The sequence below is a fragment of the Artemia franciscana genome, chromosome 9 (genome assembly GCF_032884065.1).
Source record: "Artemia franciscana chromosome 9, ASM3288406v1, whole genome shotgun sequence".
NCBI classification, from domain to species: Eukaryota; Metazoa; Arthropoda; class Branchiopoda; order Anostraca; family Artemiidae; genus Artemia; species Artemia franciscana.
This window is the reverse complement of record NC_088871.1, coordinates 46,593,274-46,612,318: the sequence shown is the minus strand read 5'-3', so window position 1 is coordinate 46,612,318 and position 19,045 is coordinate 46,593,274. Positions and strand designations below refer to the sequence as shown.

General features: G+C 34.7%; 1 protein-coding gene across 1 annotated transcript in view; it reads left to right on the top strand.

Annotated features, from left to right (window-relative positions):
* LOC136031487 (semaphorin-2A-like) overlaps positions 1 to 19,045 on the top strand; it is a gene marked incomplete in the record, with an annotated part of 365,554 nt that overhangs the window by 327,409 nt on the left and 19,100 nt on the right. Inside the window, 2 exon segments of the mRNA XM_065711124.1 lie at positions 3,522 to 3,698; positions 11,064 to 11,191. Coding sequence (XP_065567196.1) covers positions 3,522 to 3,698; positions 11,064 to 11,191 — 305 coding nt within the window.

Genomic DNA, 19,045 nt, shown 5'->3' with positions numbered 1-19,045 from the left:
TGGCATGTTTAGAAGCATACCTAAAGCCTCAAAAATCACATTCCCCCCATTTTTTGAAAAAGTCCTTCAGGTAAATCTAAGGAAGCCTTAAACCCTTGCCTCCCTTCATTGAGTCCTGGTTGAACTTCTCTGAAATAAGGATGCTAAGACTGTTTAATTTTTTTTCTTAATGGTCGTATTTGAATGTAAGTTTCTTGTATATTTTCATTTATTGTTTTTTATAGGACGGCCCTTGGACATAGGGTTGAAATGTTCATTTAGGTTTAAACTTCCACTGTCTTAGGAAAAAATCCCCCGTTCTGCTTGTTGTTTGTATTTATGATCGAAAGGCAGTGTGGTCTTCTTCACTATTTACACCTTCTATCCTCTTTTTTTTGCGCTTAGAACCCTGGATTATGATTAAAAAGCAAACGGGAAAAAATGCTACTACAAATTTTAAATACCGCCTGAAAACTAACTAAATTTTGAAACTGATAGTCATTCATAACAGTATTTCTTCATGGATTTTTGGAATGGCTTTTTGAATGAGAGAAACATAATAAAAGCCTAGTATAACTACAATATTAATAAGCTTGAAAGATCCTCTCTGATGATTATAGGCCTAATTATGACTTCGCTTCATTTACCTCGATCTGTCATCTAAGAGAGAGACATATCGGCTTTGCTGGATTTTCTTATAGATCTTATAAATGTCCTTTCCTTTCTCTTTTTGATTAGTCGATTGATTTTTTTTTCTCTGTACCAAGCCAATTTTTTCTTTTTCTCAACTATCGTTCAAGCTTTGTTTTTTTGTTTGTTTTTTTTTTGTTTTTTTTGTTTTTTTCAAGCTTTGTTTGTTTTTTGTTTTGCTAATGATCCTTTTTTAGGTTCTCAAATAAAAACCAAAGAAAAAGAGAATAATGATGATTCTCAAATATAGTTTATCTAGATTAACTACCCTAAATCAATTTAGTCAATTTATCTATGTAATTAGGCTCCTCCTCCGTTTAACACATCGCCGCGAATAAAACATTTAGTATAATTGGTTGTCCTCACTATATCGTATTTTTTTACGTCAAAATATCGTTGCCGAAAATTTTTATTGTCCGTTTACTACTGCAATTATCTGTTCGAATATCTTCTCATGTAAAGTAAAACGTAATTCAATCGAGTCAATTAATATCTCTTTGGATATTGTGATCAAATACACTCGAAATTCGGCAGAAATCATATTTCATTCCAACAAAATCGGAACTACCCAAAGGCAAAATCTGGATCTAAGGCAAAATCTTGGGGGGGAATGTCACAAAGGCGTCCATGATTGACCAAAATGACAAATGTATTTAAAAAGAGTAAGAAAAAACAAATGAGGGTGTCAGAAAGGTCTTGGAGGGCCCTCAGTCCCCCCAGAATATGCCCCTGGACCTACCTCGAGTATTTGCTTGCAAGCCTTGCTTGCTTGTTACGCGTAACGTTTTCTTTGCGACATGTTGTTTCTCAAAATTTTTTCTACGAGAATGTTAAACGGGGAAAAATGTATACTGCAAGTTTTGCCAATTTCTAATATCCGCTAGAAAATCTCACACGAGGGCTGGGTAGATCTACTGTTTCAACTTGGCGTTATAAAAACATGCCTGGGAACAATAAGCTTGTGCATAGAAGAGGTTTTATCTTCTTGGCAATTATTTTAAATTTTGAAAAATGAACAATACAAGTTGGGTTGACTTTTCATATTTGCTAGCAAAACTTGCTGTGGGTCTTGGCAAATGTAACGTTTTCTTTGAACGTTATAAAGCTTGTGCCGGCGAACGTCAAGTAAGCTTAATTTTGAAAATGAAGGCTGCAAGTTGGACTGGCTTCTAATATTTGCTTGTGATTCTTTCTAAAGGGTTTTCATACGTAACGTTTTCTTTCATTGTTATTAGAGCGTATGATTGCGAACGATGTTTCACAGAAAATGAATTTTTTTTTTTACAGAAAATGTCTTTTTTTCTTGGTAAACGTTTTAAATTGTAAAAAGTGGGAGATAAACGAGAAAATATAAGCCATCACAAACATGTTGAGTGAGACTGCACATGAACCTAATTCTTCTTAAATAGATAACTTCGAAGACCACACTGCCTTTCCATGACGAAAGTAAAACAGTTCAAAATAGGGATGATACCTTTTTATTGACAGTGAATAGATATAAAATTATTTAACTGGATATTTCGAACACATATACAGTGTTCATCATCAGCATTAATTCAACTATTCACTGTCAATAAAAACGTATCATCCCTATTTTGGACTGTTTTACTTTCTTCTGAAATAGTAAACCAAGTTTGAAAATAAGAAGGATAGACAGCAAGAAGCTTCTGACGTGATTTAGAAATTAAAATCAAATTATTTAGTCATTGTCAGAAACAGAGTAAAGTGTCATTAGTCATAAAGTAGAGCTACAGCTTATTTCCGTATGCTGCGTAGTGATCTTTATGCTTTTGAATGAAAAAATCAAATATTGGCAACTTTTCCATATGGTTGTATCCCTTCCTCTGAAAGTAAGGCAATGATGCTATGGTTATTGAAACAAAAATTACCCCAGTTCAACATAAAAAATATTTTGATATTTTCAGTCAAGCCCTCCAATTTGAATAAGTTGATTTAATTTAAAAAAATTTCGGCTTGAAAAAGGCTACGATACGTTTTTCCAACGCTTATGACCGCAGTCAAACGTGTTTGAAAGCCTGGTTTTTGCATTTGTGTTGTGTTATGTGTATATGAAGATACACAAAGCAAAAACCTGGGGAGGGACACAAGGTTTTCTGCGGGGGGGGGGAGGGAATAAAGTCTGCTTTCAACCCTTAATATTGGGATTCACGTTAAAACAATGGTGAAATTATATTTTTGTTTCCATTCTCTTTTTTCAGCCTATTTTTGTTGCAGTTTCTGTATACCTTGCATTTTATTCTTGACAGCTTTTTTTTCCGTCGTAAAAATGACTGCTTATGTCTGTTTTTGACTGCTTAATCTGTTTGGTCTTTTCTTTTTATGTAAGCTTAAGCTAAATGAAAATTCAAGTTGAAATATTGAATATGGCAGATACATTTCGAACATATTTCGTATAAATTCCCTTTTCATTGGGAAATTGCTTTTCCTTGAATTGTGCATTAGTCATGAATGAGATTGACAGCAATTATTCTCCCCCCTAGATTTTGGGTATGTCTTGTTTTGTTACTTTTACTAAGGAATAAAAAAAATGTCCTTCCCCCTAGATTTTGAAAAAAACCCTCTTTGTATATTCATATTTTTAAATCGAAAAAAGTCCCTGTTTTCAGAACTTCCTAATTGTTATTTTATGCTTATCTTAACAATTTAGAAATTTCCTTGAATTTTATTTTGTTATCAGCTGAATTTATGCTAGTAAACTACCCCTCCCCCTAGGTTGATCTTAGTTAGAGTGAAGGTGATTCTTCAAGCTTTATCCGAGCTAAGGAAATTTGGGTAAAAAGTCTGGCTTTCTTCTAAGCGATTGTGCTTTCTAATTTTACGTTATTTTACAGATACGGTGTTGAACTTCATCCGCTCTCATCCTTTGATGGACGAAGCTGTAAACCACGAGAACAGTGTTCCTGTTTTCTACAAGCGAGATGTCTCCTTTTCAGCAATTGTGGTGGATCGTGTTAAAGTCCCTGCTTTTGGAGGGGACAAATTATATACTGTTTACTTTATTGGCACAAGTAAGCTTAATCTCTATGCTTTTTTTCGCATATCTTTAAAATGTGGTTGATATTTTAGCTTTGGAAATCCGGTATTTGTATATTGTACCGAACACACTCTAGAAGTTTGCTCTCTTAGAACTGAGAAAAAATGGTTTTGTCTAAACAACAACAAAAATCACTAAATCAGCCCATAAATCACTAGATTTTTAAGGAAATCGCTAAAAATCACTAAAATCTAATTATTATTTTTTTTTAGTTTAGGTTCAGTGATGATGTAGGTATATTTTGTTTAAATATTTAATATAATGAGCTAGTATTGGGTTAGATTAGGTTATGCTATAATTATTTTTTTTTTTAGTTTAGTTTCAGTGATGATGTAGGCATATTTTATTTAAATATTCAATATAATGAGCTAGTATTTGGTTAGATTAGGTTATGTTATGCGTTCTGGGCTACCTACTTTCCATGATTCTTCGTCGTAGTTTCCATAATTTTGTTTCTTAAATATTATTTTTTCATTTTATTTTGGTATATTTCATTGTGATTAACCTGACTTCACTTCTCGGGTAGCAGTGTTTTAACGCCACCGCGGTTTTCCACCACCATATATTTTCTGCCACCTTTTAATTCACGTAGGTCAGAATAGACATAGAAATAAGAACAGACATAGACATAGAAATAGACATAGACACTGACACAGATATAGACATATACATATACATCGATATAGACATAGATGTAGAAAAACCTAACCTGTCTATTCTGACCCAAGTCTGGCTGAGTTACTTTTAGCCGAACTTGGAATATCGCTTTTATTAAGAACTAGCTTACCCTTCATGCATTGCTGCAGTCTTAAAAGAAAGAAAGTTCAAGGGAAATACCGCCCGGAAATCCTCTTATGGAAAAGTCACCCTCCAATGAAAATTCCCCACGCGGTGGCAGCTCTGGTGAAAAACTCACACACTTAAACCGTGGCTTCATTCGCATTTCTCTGATAAAGTTGACCATGTGACGTCTAAATGAATAAATGATTAAGATGCATCCAAATGGGTGATTTTGGGCCCATCTAGTCAAGGTGTGCATTCATTAGTCATTGCTTTTGAAACTATTTGGTCGACTTCGCCTGAAAAAGGAAGACTCAGGTCTACTGTCAACTACTGTCACTCTACTGTCAACATCATCATCACTCGGTGTATTCTTTTCTCTTTCCAAGATTTCTTCTTTTAGTATTTCCTTTAATAATAATATTCTGAATCTTGATTAGCTTATTCTTCTTTTTTGTGCTTTCGAGGCTCTTAGTACAAAATTTAAGTCAAGAGAGAGAGACAAACAGACGCTAATATATTTCGATTTCTCTCTTAGCTTTCTAATTTATATGTTTTCCTGGATGGAAAACACTTAAGTTTTTTTTTGCCTCTGAAAGTTCATCCAATGTATAAGATGATGTCTTTTGTTCGGGTTTTAAGTTAAATTTGGTTAAAGTTAAAGTTATTATTAAATTATTATATTAATTATTAAATTATTGTATTATATTATTACATTAAAGTTATTAAAGTAGTTAAAGTTATTAATGTTAATTTAAATTTAAATATCCTGGCAGTAAATTCCATTCTGAAAGCTGGCTCCGGGAGGCTACTTCGGATAAAAAAAATAACGCAGCCCCCCCCCCCCATTTCTGATCATAAGCTTTCTCTAATTTCCTGCATGTCTCACACATAGATTTCGGTTAGTTTCTTTAAACTGAAGGGGGATTGATTGGACTAAGTAAATTAAAATAAATATAGCTTATAACTCAACATTAAGCTGTTTTGAAAATTGCTAGTTTAGGATGTACTGCATATTCATTAAAAGCAGACTATTTATGAAAAAAAAAAATTATAGTCCGTTTAATTAAAGAAATGGACAAAATTATGTTTAAAGTTTGTTTCAATTTTTTGATTAATCAAATGTGTTTTTTGTTTTTTTTTGAACGGCCTACTTTTCCTTTCTATTGGGACTGGGTATAATTTCATTCGACTAACGGGTTTTGAGCACGTTTGCAAAGGGATGGGGGTATGTTTGCTCCCGTAGGTTGTGCTCGAATGCACTTCGAGTTAGAGATAATTTTTTCCCCAAATTTTCCTATTCTTTTTATAATTTGTCTAAATGTTTCTCCGTTTTCCTTCTGATATGAATCCCTTCTTACGTGTCTTTCCCCGCAGAACCTCTAGCCCAGATCTTGTATTGAGTCAAAATAAATACTTCGTTTTGAAGTTGGGCAATGCAAAAAACCTATAACCTTGATAAATATAATTTAAGTGACAATTTTGTATGATTTATCTATGGAGTATTTGTTTTAGATCAGTTATATAGTATTTTAAGGTCCTTGCCTAAGGGACTACAGCTAATTATGCTGCTGAAATTTGAATTTTAGCCTCATATTGGGAACTACTCGCTTCAAAAATCATTAACCAAATTTGATTAAATCAAACACCGTATCCTCTTGGGGCTGTATATATCATGTTGCCTCGGGATGTGTATTTTTTTTTTCAAACCTTCGATTACTCCTATGTAATTGCTATCTCGAAATTTTCATTCTGTGCCATTTTGGCCTCCATCGTTTTTGTCACAAAAAGATAAATGGATCTTAGAACTTGCAGTTGAATCAGCCTCTAACTTTTTACGATCGTCCATTCTGTACGATTAGACTGGGTAAAAATCCACGAAACACATCGCACCTTACAAGATTATCTTGTGTCATGCGCCCTTTACGTGGAAGGATTATGCCTGGGGCGTAATATAGTCAGGCTTGTTAAGTCAAATCAAAATTACGCGCGACTACAGCGTCAATTATGTATCCTGTTCGTAATATTTCGAACTGAGTGTTTAACTTAGAATCGAAAAATTTGTTGACCAATAAGAGTGAAGATGTAAGGCATACGTTTTTGGAATTACAAAAGATGGAAGGTTGGACCAGCAGTTTTTTTTTTTTTCATCTGCAAGATGAATCTGGCAAAAGCTGCAAAGACAAAGTATTAGTAGGGGTACTTGTGTATTATCCAGAACCCAGAACGAACTCGAGAAGTGAAGTTGGGTTAATCATAATGAAATATACCGCAATATGATGAAAATACAATACTTTAGTAACACAATTATGGACATTACAACAAAGAATTGTGGTGGGGGGGGGCTGCACAGAACGCATTATTAAATAACTAACATAACCTAACCCAACCAAAATACCATCTGAGTATATTAAATATTAAAAAAAAATATACCTTCAATGTAGATTTCAACTGAGCCTAAGATAATTTCTTGAATACTGACAGGTATACACCGGTTATTGTCTGATCTGTAGATCCAAATTCTCGAGTTTGTACTGAATAATACACAAGTACCTTAGTAGGCAATATTTGGGGAAAAATTTTTGCCATTTTGGTTTTCCGCCTCTGTAATACAAGCGTTACGATAAAATCAAGAAAATACATATGACGTTCATATATCTGCTTTTTTTTGTTGGGGCTCGCGCAGTATATGCAGGAGTGTGGGGACTAAATAATACTTCTTCCATTTTTCTTTTTGAAAATCGGATAATGTCACTTCAAATCATTTGATTTTGAAGAAAAAAAACGGCAGAAAACATCGATTAACAAATGGCCGTGGATGCGTTTTGAGAACATTTTTTTTCTTCTTAGAAGTCGGATAATGATCACTTGTAATCGTCAGGTTTTCGTTAGACTTGAAAAAAAGAACTTCAGAAATATCGATTAATAAAGGTTGTCCTCATCGACTTTTAAAAGCGGAATAAGTTCTCGTCCTATTTCTGCTTGTTATTAGTCGATCGTCAGAACGTATTTTTATTCGTGATATTTAAAAAAAATGAAAGATCTCTGGATAAGTCGGCACATATAAAATGACTACTAGAATACCTTTTACTTCCCAAAATACTTGAATCTGAAAGGTTTTCGAAACAAATTTCGCTTGAAATAAAGCAAGAAAAGAAGAACATGAAAGATATGATTGTAATAAAAGAAAATAATGGATTTCTCGCTTATTTAAGCCTCTTTAAATTTCTTCAAAGGATCTAAATATCAGTTTATTTTTTATTTTCTATGGAAACAAAAAAAAAAATTTCAAAATTCACATCTCGCATTTCTGTATTTGTTAGTTGCTTGTGGCAACGGAGCTATATCTGAATCTTTTAAATGGTCCTGAGATCAAAAGATCTTACAACTTGAGTATACCCCTAAGTGGCTGTGTTTCTTTTCAAGGGAATTTCTAGGATTAAAACAGATCCTTAAGAGGAAAGTGAAGGGGAACCAATTTTGAAAAATAATTAAAGAAATGTGAGCTTTTTAGTGTTAAAGCTTTGCTAGGTTTTCAAGAGTTTCTCTAATTAAAGAGATTTCAAACAAGGAAAACTTTTCGGTAGTGTTCATACCGCCCTCTGATTTTTTATTTCCACTTTGTTCACCAAATTTGAGGGTGTACTGTTTCAGCTATATTTTGAAATAGAAGAGGGTTGGTTCTAGTGTCTTATTCTCGAAAAAAGAGGAGAAATGAGTTTTAGTTTTGAAGTAGACTAGGAATTTTTACTTTTAAGGATGCTGTATTTTATCATGTGTACATAGTTCTAACATTTTCAGGGACTTGGTAATTTTTGCAAAAGGGCTCCTTTTCTTATAGCAAGTTCCACGACAGCATCAATTATAGTAATATGCTATTCAGTTATTTTTTTTTATGATTCAATATTATTTTTATAACAATAAAAACTTTTCGTACCCTCAGAACTAGAAATAAGGTGACTGAAACCACCCAAGCTCTAATGGCTCAGTTGTCAAAAAGTATTTGACTATGTGACGTCAAATCATCCTTTAAGCTAAATATTCTGGTTTCAGTGCTTTTAATTAGTTTTCCTTGGGGAAAATGAGAGAAGGAGGAAAATTTTCTTGTATCCATCTGTGCTGTAATGTATTGATTCATTATATTTTCTTTCTGGTCGACAGTAATGGCTGACATTCGAGACGAACAGATATCCACTATGTTTTTTGTTTATACCCCCCCCCCCCCCTACCACATAAATTCGACGTAAGTCCGTGTTCAGAATGGTGCCATGCCAGTAAACAACAATTTTTAACGAAAGAGGTCTATTAGTAATTTCTAGATGTTTTTCGATTTTGAAAAAAAAAACTGGAACTTATTGCGGTCTGCAAATCTTGAGTTAGTTTTTTTTTTTTTTACATCGATCCTTTAGTAGAATTCCTTGTCTTCTAGTATTATTTTTGTGCATCTAATAATCCACTCTTGAACCCATTTATCTATATTAATGGCCGTTATGAAATAATTGCTCGCGAAGCTCAAACTTTGTACCTCCAACTGGTCATTATTTTTCATATAATATTACCGATAAAACTTACTATTTATGAATATCCCTTTTGATTCTTTTTTGTTTTTGTGTGATTTTCTTTTGCAAATAACGTGGCAATACTGGCACTTCTTTCGCCTTCAGAAACACTTTACTTCCCTCTGTGGATCTTCTTTTATTAGACATAAAATTCTTTTAATATAGTACTGTATTTCTAGGCTATTGGAAACTAAATAAAAAATACCAAATTATATTAAAGAATATTAGATTTTTTATTATACGAATGTAAGTGAACTTAATAGGTCAGTTTAGCTGATAATATCCTGATGTTGATATTTTATGTTTCTACAATTAAATAATATAAGAAACTGGGGTTCATTAAAATTTATCTGATTTATCACTTCTATTCTAAGATTCTAAGCATAGCAGTGGTTTGTGGTCATCTATTGAAACCAACTAGGTCGATCTGTGTTTTTTGTAATTGTGTAAATGGCCTATTTCAAAACATTAACGTCGTAAATATTTTTTTGAAGAGCGGTGGGCATGTTGCACCTTGTCGAAATCAGGATTATCTGTTGACTTAGATCTGCATAATTGCAGGGTCATCGGAGCATAACCCCTTCCAGTCCCCTCGCCATCTCTATAAATATTAGACATGTCTAATGCCTTTCGACTCATGATTCTTCAAAGATCATTTTGAGAATGGTCGTGAATGATTAGATGACTGTCCCAAATCACAATACTGTCAGCATGTATTTCAACATGTGGTTGAGTTAAATTTTTATATGGAGGATTTCGTGTCTGTATGATTGCAGTTCCTAAAACAGGATCCTAGGACCAGAGCCTTCTTCCTCCCTCCCTCTGAACTTTATAAGTATGGATTGTTTTACCTGTTCGACTCGTGATGATTATTGCACCTCTTTCGTGTCGTGGCCGTCCAGGGATCGTTCAGACTATGAGCATGGGCAATCAGACAAGCACTGGGTTTATTCCACACTTGGTCTTTGATTTCCTTGAAGTTGGTATTTAAGGGGTTTGAAGTCACTAATATCAAACATAGGACTCAAAATGGAAAATGGGCCTCATAAAAAAAAGTATATAGCTAGGCGGCTCTCAACTTCCACCACAGTTTAAAAGAATTTTGAGCTAGTTAATAGGTGAAGCTTATATTTCTCTGTGGAAACAATAAAATACAGTATGCTAAAAACGAAAAGAAATTTGTTTGTTTTTTCACGGACAGTAATGAACGACCTTAACCTAAATGAGGCTAAGTTTAAACATGATACTCGAAACTTGATACTGATCACGTTCCTACCGAAAGGGATATTTCTAATTTTTTTTTTGATGATTAAAGTAGTGTTAATTGAAAAAAAAAACCTTTGTCACTACTTTCTTCTTTCAAATCAATTTTATATAAAAAAAATTGTTTAAATAATACCAAAAAACTGAACTTTTAGTTGATCAATCTATTTAGTTCTCAATAAAGTACAGATGACTAGCCAATTCTTATTATAATTTGTGGGGGGGGGCTCAGGGAGAGTTAAAACTGCTACTATTTGGATTGAGTTATGTTTGTTTCAACACTGACGCTATTGTCCTTTGTAATTTTTATTCGTTTTAAGTTTTTTTCTATAAGTTAATCAATGACCATTTTAAGATTTAAAATAGCTCTTAACTTTTTATGGGAAAAGTATATTTGTGTCCAGAAGTGACAAAATGTTCCCTTTTTGCTATTCAAGCTAAAGGCGAATAACATCTAATAAGGTAAATATAACATACTCAGAAACAAAGTTTTATCCGTAATTGAAAGGAAGTTGGGCATTGTAGAGCGTATTTTCACCCCTTTTTTGTTGGCTATATCAACGAATTATTACTGTTTAAGGTAAGGGTAAATATAACCTATAACAAAATAAATACAACATATTCGGAAACCAAATTTTATCTGCAATTCAAACGAAGTTGGGTTTATATAACGTATTTTCGCACTCTTTTTGTATTCCAACAACTTGTATGTATCAGTTTGAATTTTTTTTTCTCAGCGGAGGGAAAGGTATTCAAAATAGTACACTGGAATGATCTGACTTCTCGAGAATCGAAATCAGAGCTATTGGACGTGTTCGATGTAACGACTCCTGAGCCAGTGAGGATCCTGGAAATATCACCAAAGGTTTGTTTTTTTCTCCTTTCTTTCTACCAAGTACCGAGAAGAGTAAAAATCAAATTGTTTTAGCTGGTGGAATGGAAACACAGCCATACATACTTAATATGCGGGTATGCAGTTCTAGGTGGTAGCGGGTGGCAAATTAAGACCAAGAAAATGTGATTTAAAAATCAGCAAAAAATAAAATAAAATGTACGGTATCAAACTTTTCAAGAAGGTATGACTTTCTTTTGTATGTTTAGTTGTCTTTAGGAAACAACAGCTTCCTAATGTTTGACGACAAGTTGTTAATTACGGGGTTCGAACTCCTTGAAATTTTTCCGACTCGTAAAAACGTAATAGAAATTCCTATAAATAAATTTTTGATGTGTTTTTATTTTTTTAATCCTCCCGAAAATATAACCCCTCGCCCCACCCCGAACGAAAATCCCGAATACACCCTTGCTGATAATATGAATTTATTTTTTGCAAAAATCAGAATTTGATGGCAATTATCCGATTATCATCCTAAAGGTAACAAGTCTTTTGTTGAATTTTTTTATTTATTAAAATTTAAGACAAGCATGAATAAAGTCTTATAATGATTCGATCTTCAACGGAGCCCGATTAACGACTAATAAGTTTATTTTGTATATTTCTTTTGTACAAAAGATAAGCTATTCCGTAACACATCTCAGAACTCTTCTTACAGTTACTTTTTTTTAGTTTGGCTAGGTTATCAGTACCCATCCCCCCCCCCACAGAGCAAAAGGTGATACAAATTGTTCGAACCATGCGAAAATTTTCAATTACTATGATTAGATTACTAAAGGGGGCCAAAAGCTTCTTCAACCTCCCCAACCCCCTATTTCCCAAAACAAAAATAGGTACGATGTACCTTGTTTGAAGCAAATTCAATATTTCTATATATGAGACCAGAAAACCAAAGCGGGTTCTAGCAACACTAATCAGAATGGACTTATTGACTAAACCCATTTACATAGAAAGTGGGAATCTAGGTTATGTTACCTCATAAAAGAATCTTGCTTCTTTTATTAGTCCTTATAAAAATTTGCTTATATATTTAAAGTGAAGGTAGTTCAAAGCTCAGAAAAAGCAAGCCGGTATTAGGAGTAGGCTACGCATTCGAGAGGTAAACCTAGCCGAAATTCGACTGTTTTGCTTAATGTATATAAATTTTTTTTTTGTTAATAAAATGCTAGACTCATAGTAGTAGTTCTTCTAAAATAAAATTGGTCATAAAATTGGTAAAAAGTCATATAAAATTGGTAAAAAGTCATAAAATTGGTAAAAAGTCATAAAATTGGTTCATAGTAGTAGTTCTTCTAAAATAAAATTGGTCTTCATGAAGAGAAAAATTGAAAATAATTCCTATTGTAAAAAATTTTAGTCATTGAGCTGTGAAGTGTGAATAACTACTATTTGGATCTAGCTTAGATTATCCCGCAAAATGAAATTTATTGCAAAAGACAAAATAAATAATTTTTTTTGTAATAAATAATAATAAGTAATGTTAATAATAATTATTAAAAATGCAGTATAAAATACATAATATAAAATACATCACAATATACTTATGAGACCCCCATTGAACGCCATATGAGCATCATCTTTATGTGCGCGCTTGAGGCTAAACGTTAATGAAAGTGGGGGCTTTTGAACAATATGTAAAATATTGTAACAAACACTGAAAAGTTCAGAAAATTAAAGAATGATTTGTGTGTAAATGTCTAAGATATCTGCAAGAAACATTGATTTTAGAAACAAAACAATACTTTGTTACAGCCAAAGGGAAATCAGCTATTCCGCCAAGTGATATGAAGGATGCGTTAGTTAGCAGTATAATTAACGGTTTGGCAGCGTTTCACGATAGAAACACAGCCGTTATGTTTTATTTACACGAGTTGCCAGATATTCCAGACATCACGCTCAGGTCACTAGCAGACAAAACATTGGCTTAAGAAACAAGAATGCAAACTGGAGAAAAAAGCTAAATATGTTCTTTGAAGTCTTAACTTGCCGGTGAAGTCTAACACAAAATGGGAATCTCAAAAGCGAGAAAAGATTATACGTTGTTGTCGGTATCAACCCTCTAAATCTGATTGAGCCAAAACAAAGAAAGAATTGGCCAATCAAAGTGATATATAACTCATTCATTAGCAGAGTAAAATCAGCCAAGAACCACTTCATTGTTAAATTATCGAATCAGAAGTCTGCAAAAAAAAAGGATGCAAAAAACTAGGTAGCAAAAATTGCTACCCATTTCCAGTCGGTCACAAGTAGCGCAAAATTGAAAGAATCGGTTCAGATCAGCGTAGCAAGGGGTATCCCAAAATGTGTCGATGAGAAAGATGTCGTTGCTAATTTTATTAAATACTTCGAATAAGGATTACTACGTTAGCTAAGCTGTATTTTCGGTAGCTAAGGTGTGACTTTGAATTGACAATCTCCTCAAGTGTGAAAATTGGCTATGACCTTCAAAGTTTCGAAACACATTTATTCCTTTTATGGTGTTATAAATGTCAAGGTCTTGGACATAGATATTTCATCAAGGAGGCACACTCGTGCCTCTATAAAGAGGCGAACCACGACAATGTTAAGCGATCTTCGGTTCCAGTGGTCGCAGAGGGATGGGGAGGATGCATTTTGTAGCCCGAGCTCCAACTAAGAAACCTGCCAAATTTCATCCCCCTCCGACTTTTCCTTCATGGGGAAATCTGTCCGAAAGTTTCGACCCACCAACCCCAGCCCCCCTTTAACGTTGTCCGATCGGGCTGAAATTCACAAGTTAAAGTCTCCTAGGGCCCAGGAGCTTATCCGCGAAATTTCAGATTTCGCGGATAAGCTCGATCCGATAACTCCTTCCCTGTTTTCCAGAAACCACGCATTAGCCACTTAATTAACCCATTTCTCCATAAGAGCCCATGGTAATTTGAAATTTTTAAAAGGTATTTAAAAGTTATATTTACATACATGCAGGTGGTTAGCTCAGTCGGTAGAGCGTGGGACTTTTAATCCTAAGGTCAAGGGTTCAAGTCCCTTATCGGGCGGTTTTTTTCACAAAATATAAAAAAACTTCGTTTTCTTAAGAGTTAAAGAGGCTGCGTCCCAAAGTCGAACCTTAAAACGTACAGGAATTAGGAGAGGCAGTCCTAATTCCTGTACGAGGAGTACGGGAATTATTAAATTACATCCACCATGGATTGTAGAAAAACGTACAGAAATAATGTGAAAAAAACTTCGTTTTCTTAGAGTTAAAGAGGCTGCGTCCCAAAGTCGAACCTTAAAACGTACAGGAATTAGGAGAGGCAGTTTGGGGGCTGCCGCCCCTCAAACCCCCCGCTTTTAAAGACTCTTTTGTACAGGTTTTTTGTTTTGTTAATTAAAAGAGGGCCTTTCCGAAGCCAAGAGCGGGGGGTCAGGGGGGCGGCAGCCCCCCAACTCCCTCTCCTAATTCCTGTACGTTTTAAGGTTCGACTTTGGGACGCAGCCTCTTTAACTCTTTAAGAAAAAGAAGTTTTTTTTCATATTATCTGTGAAAAAGTTCACAAATGTGCACGTTATGCGGGATTACCCAGCAGCAGTAGACAAAATCTGTGCAAAGCTCCAATTAGATATGCTAACTGTGGGGGTAGAGGACATCAACCGTTTAGTCTGGAATGTACGAACTTTGTCGGCTTCGCAAAGAACTGACCCTGACTCGAATTGCAGCCTCACAAATTGCACTGTCCAAGTATTAATCTATTATTAGTATTTTCTCTTTCTCACTACACTTCGGTATTCCACTTTACTTCTGTTAAATTGACAAGAAATAAATTATTATTATATTGTAGGCCTAAGAATAACAAAAAAAAAAAAATCAACCTGTCAACAGAGCTACCATATGCCGTACTTTCGGAGGACATATCCCACTTCTTAATCTTTCTCCCTCGCCTTTTTACAGAAAGATTGGATTTGTCCTCCTTTTTGTGTTTAACCAATATGAAATACTTACACAGCCATGATTCCGAAACAAAACAAAAAGCAGTAAGAATGTACATAATTAAATTCAAGTTCAAGCTCAGTTTTTTCAAGTTCACAAATAATTTATTAAACAAAATTACTATAAATCACACACTACCTTCGACTGCAGGGAAGCCCAAATGGGCCTGTAATTACTACAGTTGTTACATACTAGATACTACAATTGTAATTACTGTAATTGTTAAACACTAGAATCAAAGAAAAATCTTCAGAGACAATAGTCCCTTTTTCCCTGAATTTTATACATTTTAACAAAAATTAGCCATATTTTTTTCAATAGTTTTCTGAAATATTATGGGTTTCTTTTTTCTTGCCTCATTTTACCCCTGTGAAAGCTTAAGCCAGTTTAATATTTTTTAGTTTTACTTTGTAATTTTGTGGAACCTTAAAATAAATGTTATGTCTCAAGAAACCCCTTACTCGATATAAAACATAAAACATTTTTATTTGTTTCGTCATTTTTCATGTAACTATCTGGTCGCGGAACATCTTGGGACCTTCTGGGGAATCCTACGAGGGACCTCGGTTGAGAAACAGTGATATCGATATTTCAGGAGCTTGTGCTATCCAGTTCTTTTGTTCCTCAATCCATTCTTTCCTAATTGATAAAGCACCCGGTGCTAGCGATACCAATTTTTTTTAATTGGAGCCTTTGAAATCTGGATTAAAATTCAGTTTAAACACATAAATTCTACTACCTTACTATTCAAAAAAGTTGGCTCTGGAATCTTTATTTTATGCATCGCTTGACTTAATTTTCCTGATGCCTTTTGCTGGGGCAATTGTTTTTCCTCAGGGGAAATAACCTAGTTTTACCTTGCATGACATGAAACTCAATGTTTGTTCTGAACTGGAAGCTATTGTTGAACTTTCTTGTAATGTTCCACTTTTTTACTGCTTGTTGTCATTACCTTTTTCTTGTATTGGGATAATTTTTAGGGCACTTGGTATTTACCAAGTGGCATATAACGAGCGCAAATTTTGTCGGTCTGTCGGTCTGTCTGCCGGAAAATCTTGGAAAACGCTTAAAGCGGAGAGATCAGGATGAAACGTGGTGGGAAGGATAAGCACAAGTCCTAGATACATGATTGACATAACCGGACTGAATCCGCTCTCTTTGGGGGAGTTGGTGGGGGGTTGTGTGTTAATTCGGAAAAAATATAAAAATTGAGGTATTCTTAACTTAAGAACGAGTGACCGGATCTTAATGAAATTTGACATTTGGAAGGAACTCATGTCACAGATCTCTTATTTTAAACCCCGACCAGATCTGGTGACTCTGGGGGAGTTGGAGGGGGAAACCGGAAATCTTGGAAAACGCTTAGAGTGGAGGGATCGGGATGAAACTTAGTGGGTAGAATAAGCAAATGTCGTAGATACGTGATTGATGTAACTGGACTGGATCCGCTCTCTTTGGGGGAGTCAGAGGGGGGTCCAGGGCTTGGCGAGTTTGGTGCTTCTGGACATGCTAGGACGATGAAAATTGGTAGGCGTGTCAGGGACCTGCACAAATTGACTTGATAAAGTTGTTCTTCCGATTCGACCATCTGGGGGGCTGAAGGGAGAGGAAAAATTAGAAAAAATGAGGTATTTTTAACTTACGACTGGGTGATCGGATCTTAATGAATTTCGATATTTAGAAGGACCTCGTGTCTCAGAGCTCTTATTTTAAATCCCAACCGGCATTAAGCCTCTGATTTTCCTTTTAAATCAGTCTATTAATTCTTATAATTTTGCTAGAGCTCATACCATATGAGCTCTTGGCTCTTGTTTTTTGTTCGTAGATAAGCTGCAGTATTTCTAAAGGCGGCAAGTCTGATTTTTTTTTTTTTTTTTCGGATTTTTCAAATTCCAAAGAATGGGACAATTTTGGCGTCTGCTGAAATTAGTAAAGAAAAGTATTTTTCAAAAACTAGGGTGGGTATTTGCCCTCCTCCCCAGTTGGCGTCCTGATGAAAAATATTGACTGCATGAATTATTCATAATGAGTTGCAGTCACAAAGGGCAAGACAAGACGAAAACGCATACTCTCTTATTAGTATTCAAAAACTAACTGACAGCTATGATATCCGGATAGCCTCTATAGTATTATGTCATAGTTTTCAAATTAGCTGCTGGCTGGCTGAATCTCATCGACACTCTAATCCATATAATTTAAGATATAACCCAAGTACCAACATGTATTTGTCAAATAAAAAGAAACAAAGTAATAAATTCCCTCAAAGAAGAAAATGAAAATCTGTTTTCATAAAAGCCAATGTTTTTCCATTTGTCTTTCTCTAAAATTAGGCAATTTCATTTGTTAATGAATTCGGTAAAGGCCATATTATACGCCCTTGCCGAAAACTTATCTTAGGAATAGCATAATTATTTCTATTTGTTTAATGTAAAGAGGTGCTCCATGTCGACATGAAATCTCCTTCAAATAACAAGCATGTGTCAGCTGAAGAACTCCCAGAGTCATGCAATATGACGAAGAAGAAAATAAATCCGAATTTGGTTTTCCCATTGGAATTTTTATTTCTTATGTAAACAAGGTCTTGGATTCAAATTGTCTGCATGACTGGCTAACATCCTACAATTATTTATGAAAGCAGAAGTAAGGGCGTAATTTGAAGGGAACATAGTCCTTGCCTATGCTTCATAAATGGGGGGGGGGAGGATACCATGGAATATTTAAATAAAAGCAGAGTCTGTTTTAAGCAATCAGATGTGCCTTATGTCCGTGTATTTGTGTAATAGTAGTTAGTATAACTAGATGTGTTTTTCAGCGATAACCTAGATTCTCAATTTTATAATCTGTATTGTAAAAACTGTGTTTTCCATTTCACTCTCGATTGCCAAGTTGCATGGACAACTTAAACAATATATGTTTTTCCGCCACAATATACAATCCCTATTTCGACCGAAAGATTCGTCACAGAAAAAAAAAATCAGTTTGGATTGAAGGATATTAGTCCGACTGGAGCCAACTGGAAAAGCGTTGTGATAGTAGAAATGGAACAAACTTCAAAACTGTCACTTCATTATTATTCCAATCATTAACCGTCGGACGATTCCACCACAGTCTGCAATCCCTATCTCGACTGAAAGATTCGTCACAGAAAAAAAATCAGTTTGGATTGAAGAATATCAGTCCGATTGGAGCCAACTGGAAAAGCGTTGGGATAGTAGAAATGGAACAAACTTCAAAACTGTCACTTCATTTATTATTCCAATCATTAATTGTAGGACGATTCCGCCACAATCTGTAGTCCCTATCTCGACTGAAAGATTCGTCACAGAAAAAAAAAAAATCAGTTTGGATTGAAGAACATCAGTTCGATTGGAGCCAACTGGAAAAGCGTTTTCCAGTCGCTTTTCCGGTGATAGTAAAAATGGGACAAACTTCAAAACTGTCGCTTCACTTATTGTCACTTAGTCTATTAACCTTTTTATGCGCTGGCATATGGAGTGGGCTATGTGCTGACAAAGACCATCATCAATAGAATTCAAGGCTTTGATCCCAAGTATTTGTGACATGAACTACTGAAGCCATTTTAGGGTATATTAACGGGGAATAGTAGATGGTTTCTTGTTAGACTTGCATGTCTCGACTTGTGTCCGTCCAGGCATCGATATCCACGCTATTCCCTTTCACATGTAAAATTTGGTGCTTAGCTCCAGCAATTAGCAGCTAAGCGTCCAGACTCAGAACTCAGAGTCTAGAACTCTAGTCCAGACTCTAGAATCTAGAACTCAGTACGTAGGATTTCAAATTGTAACAAGCAGGAAACCTCCTTTTGCTATATTTATTACCTGTACTTTAGAGTAGCGAAATTTGCGCAATAAGTTTTA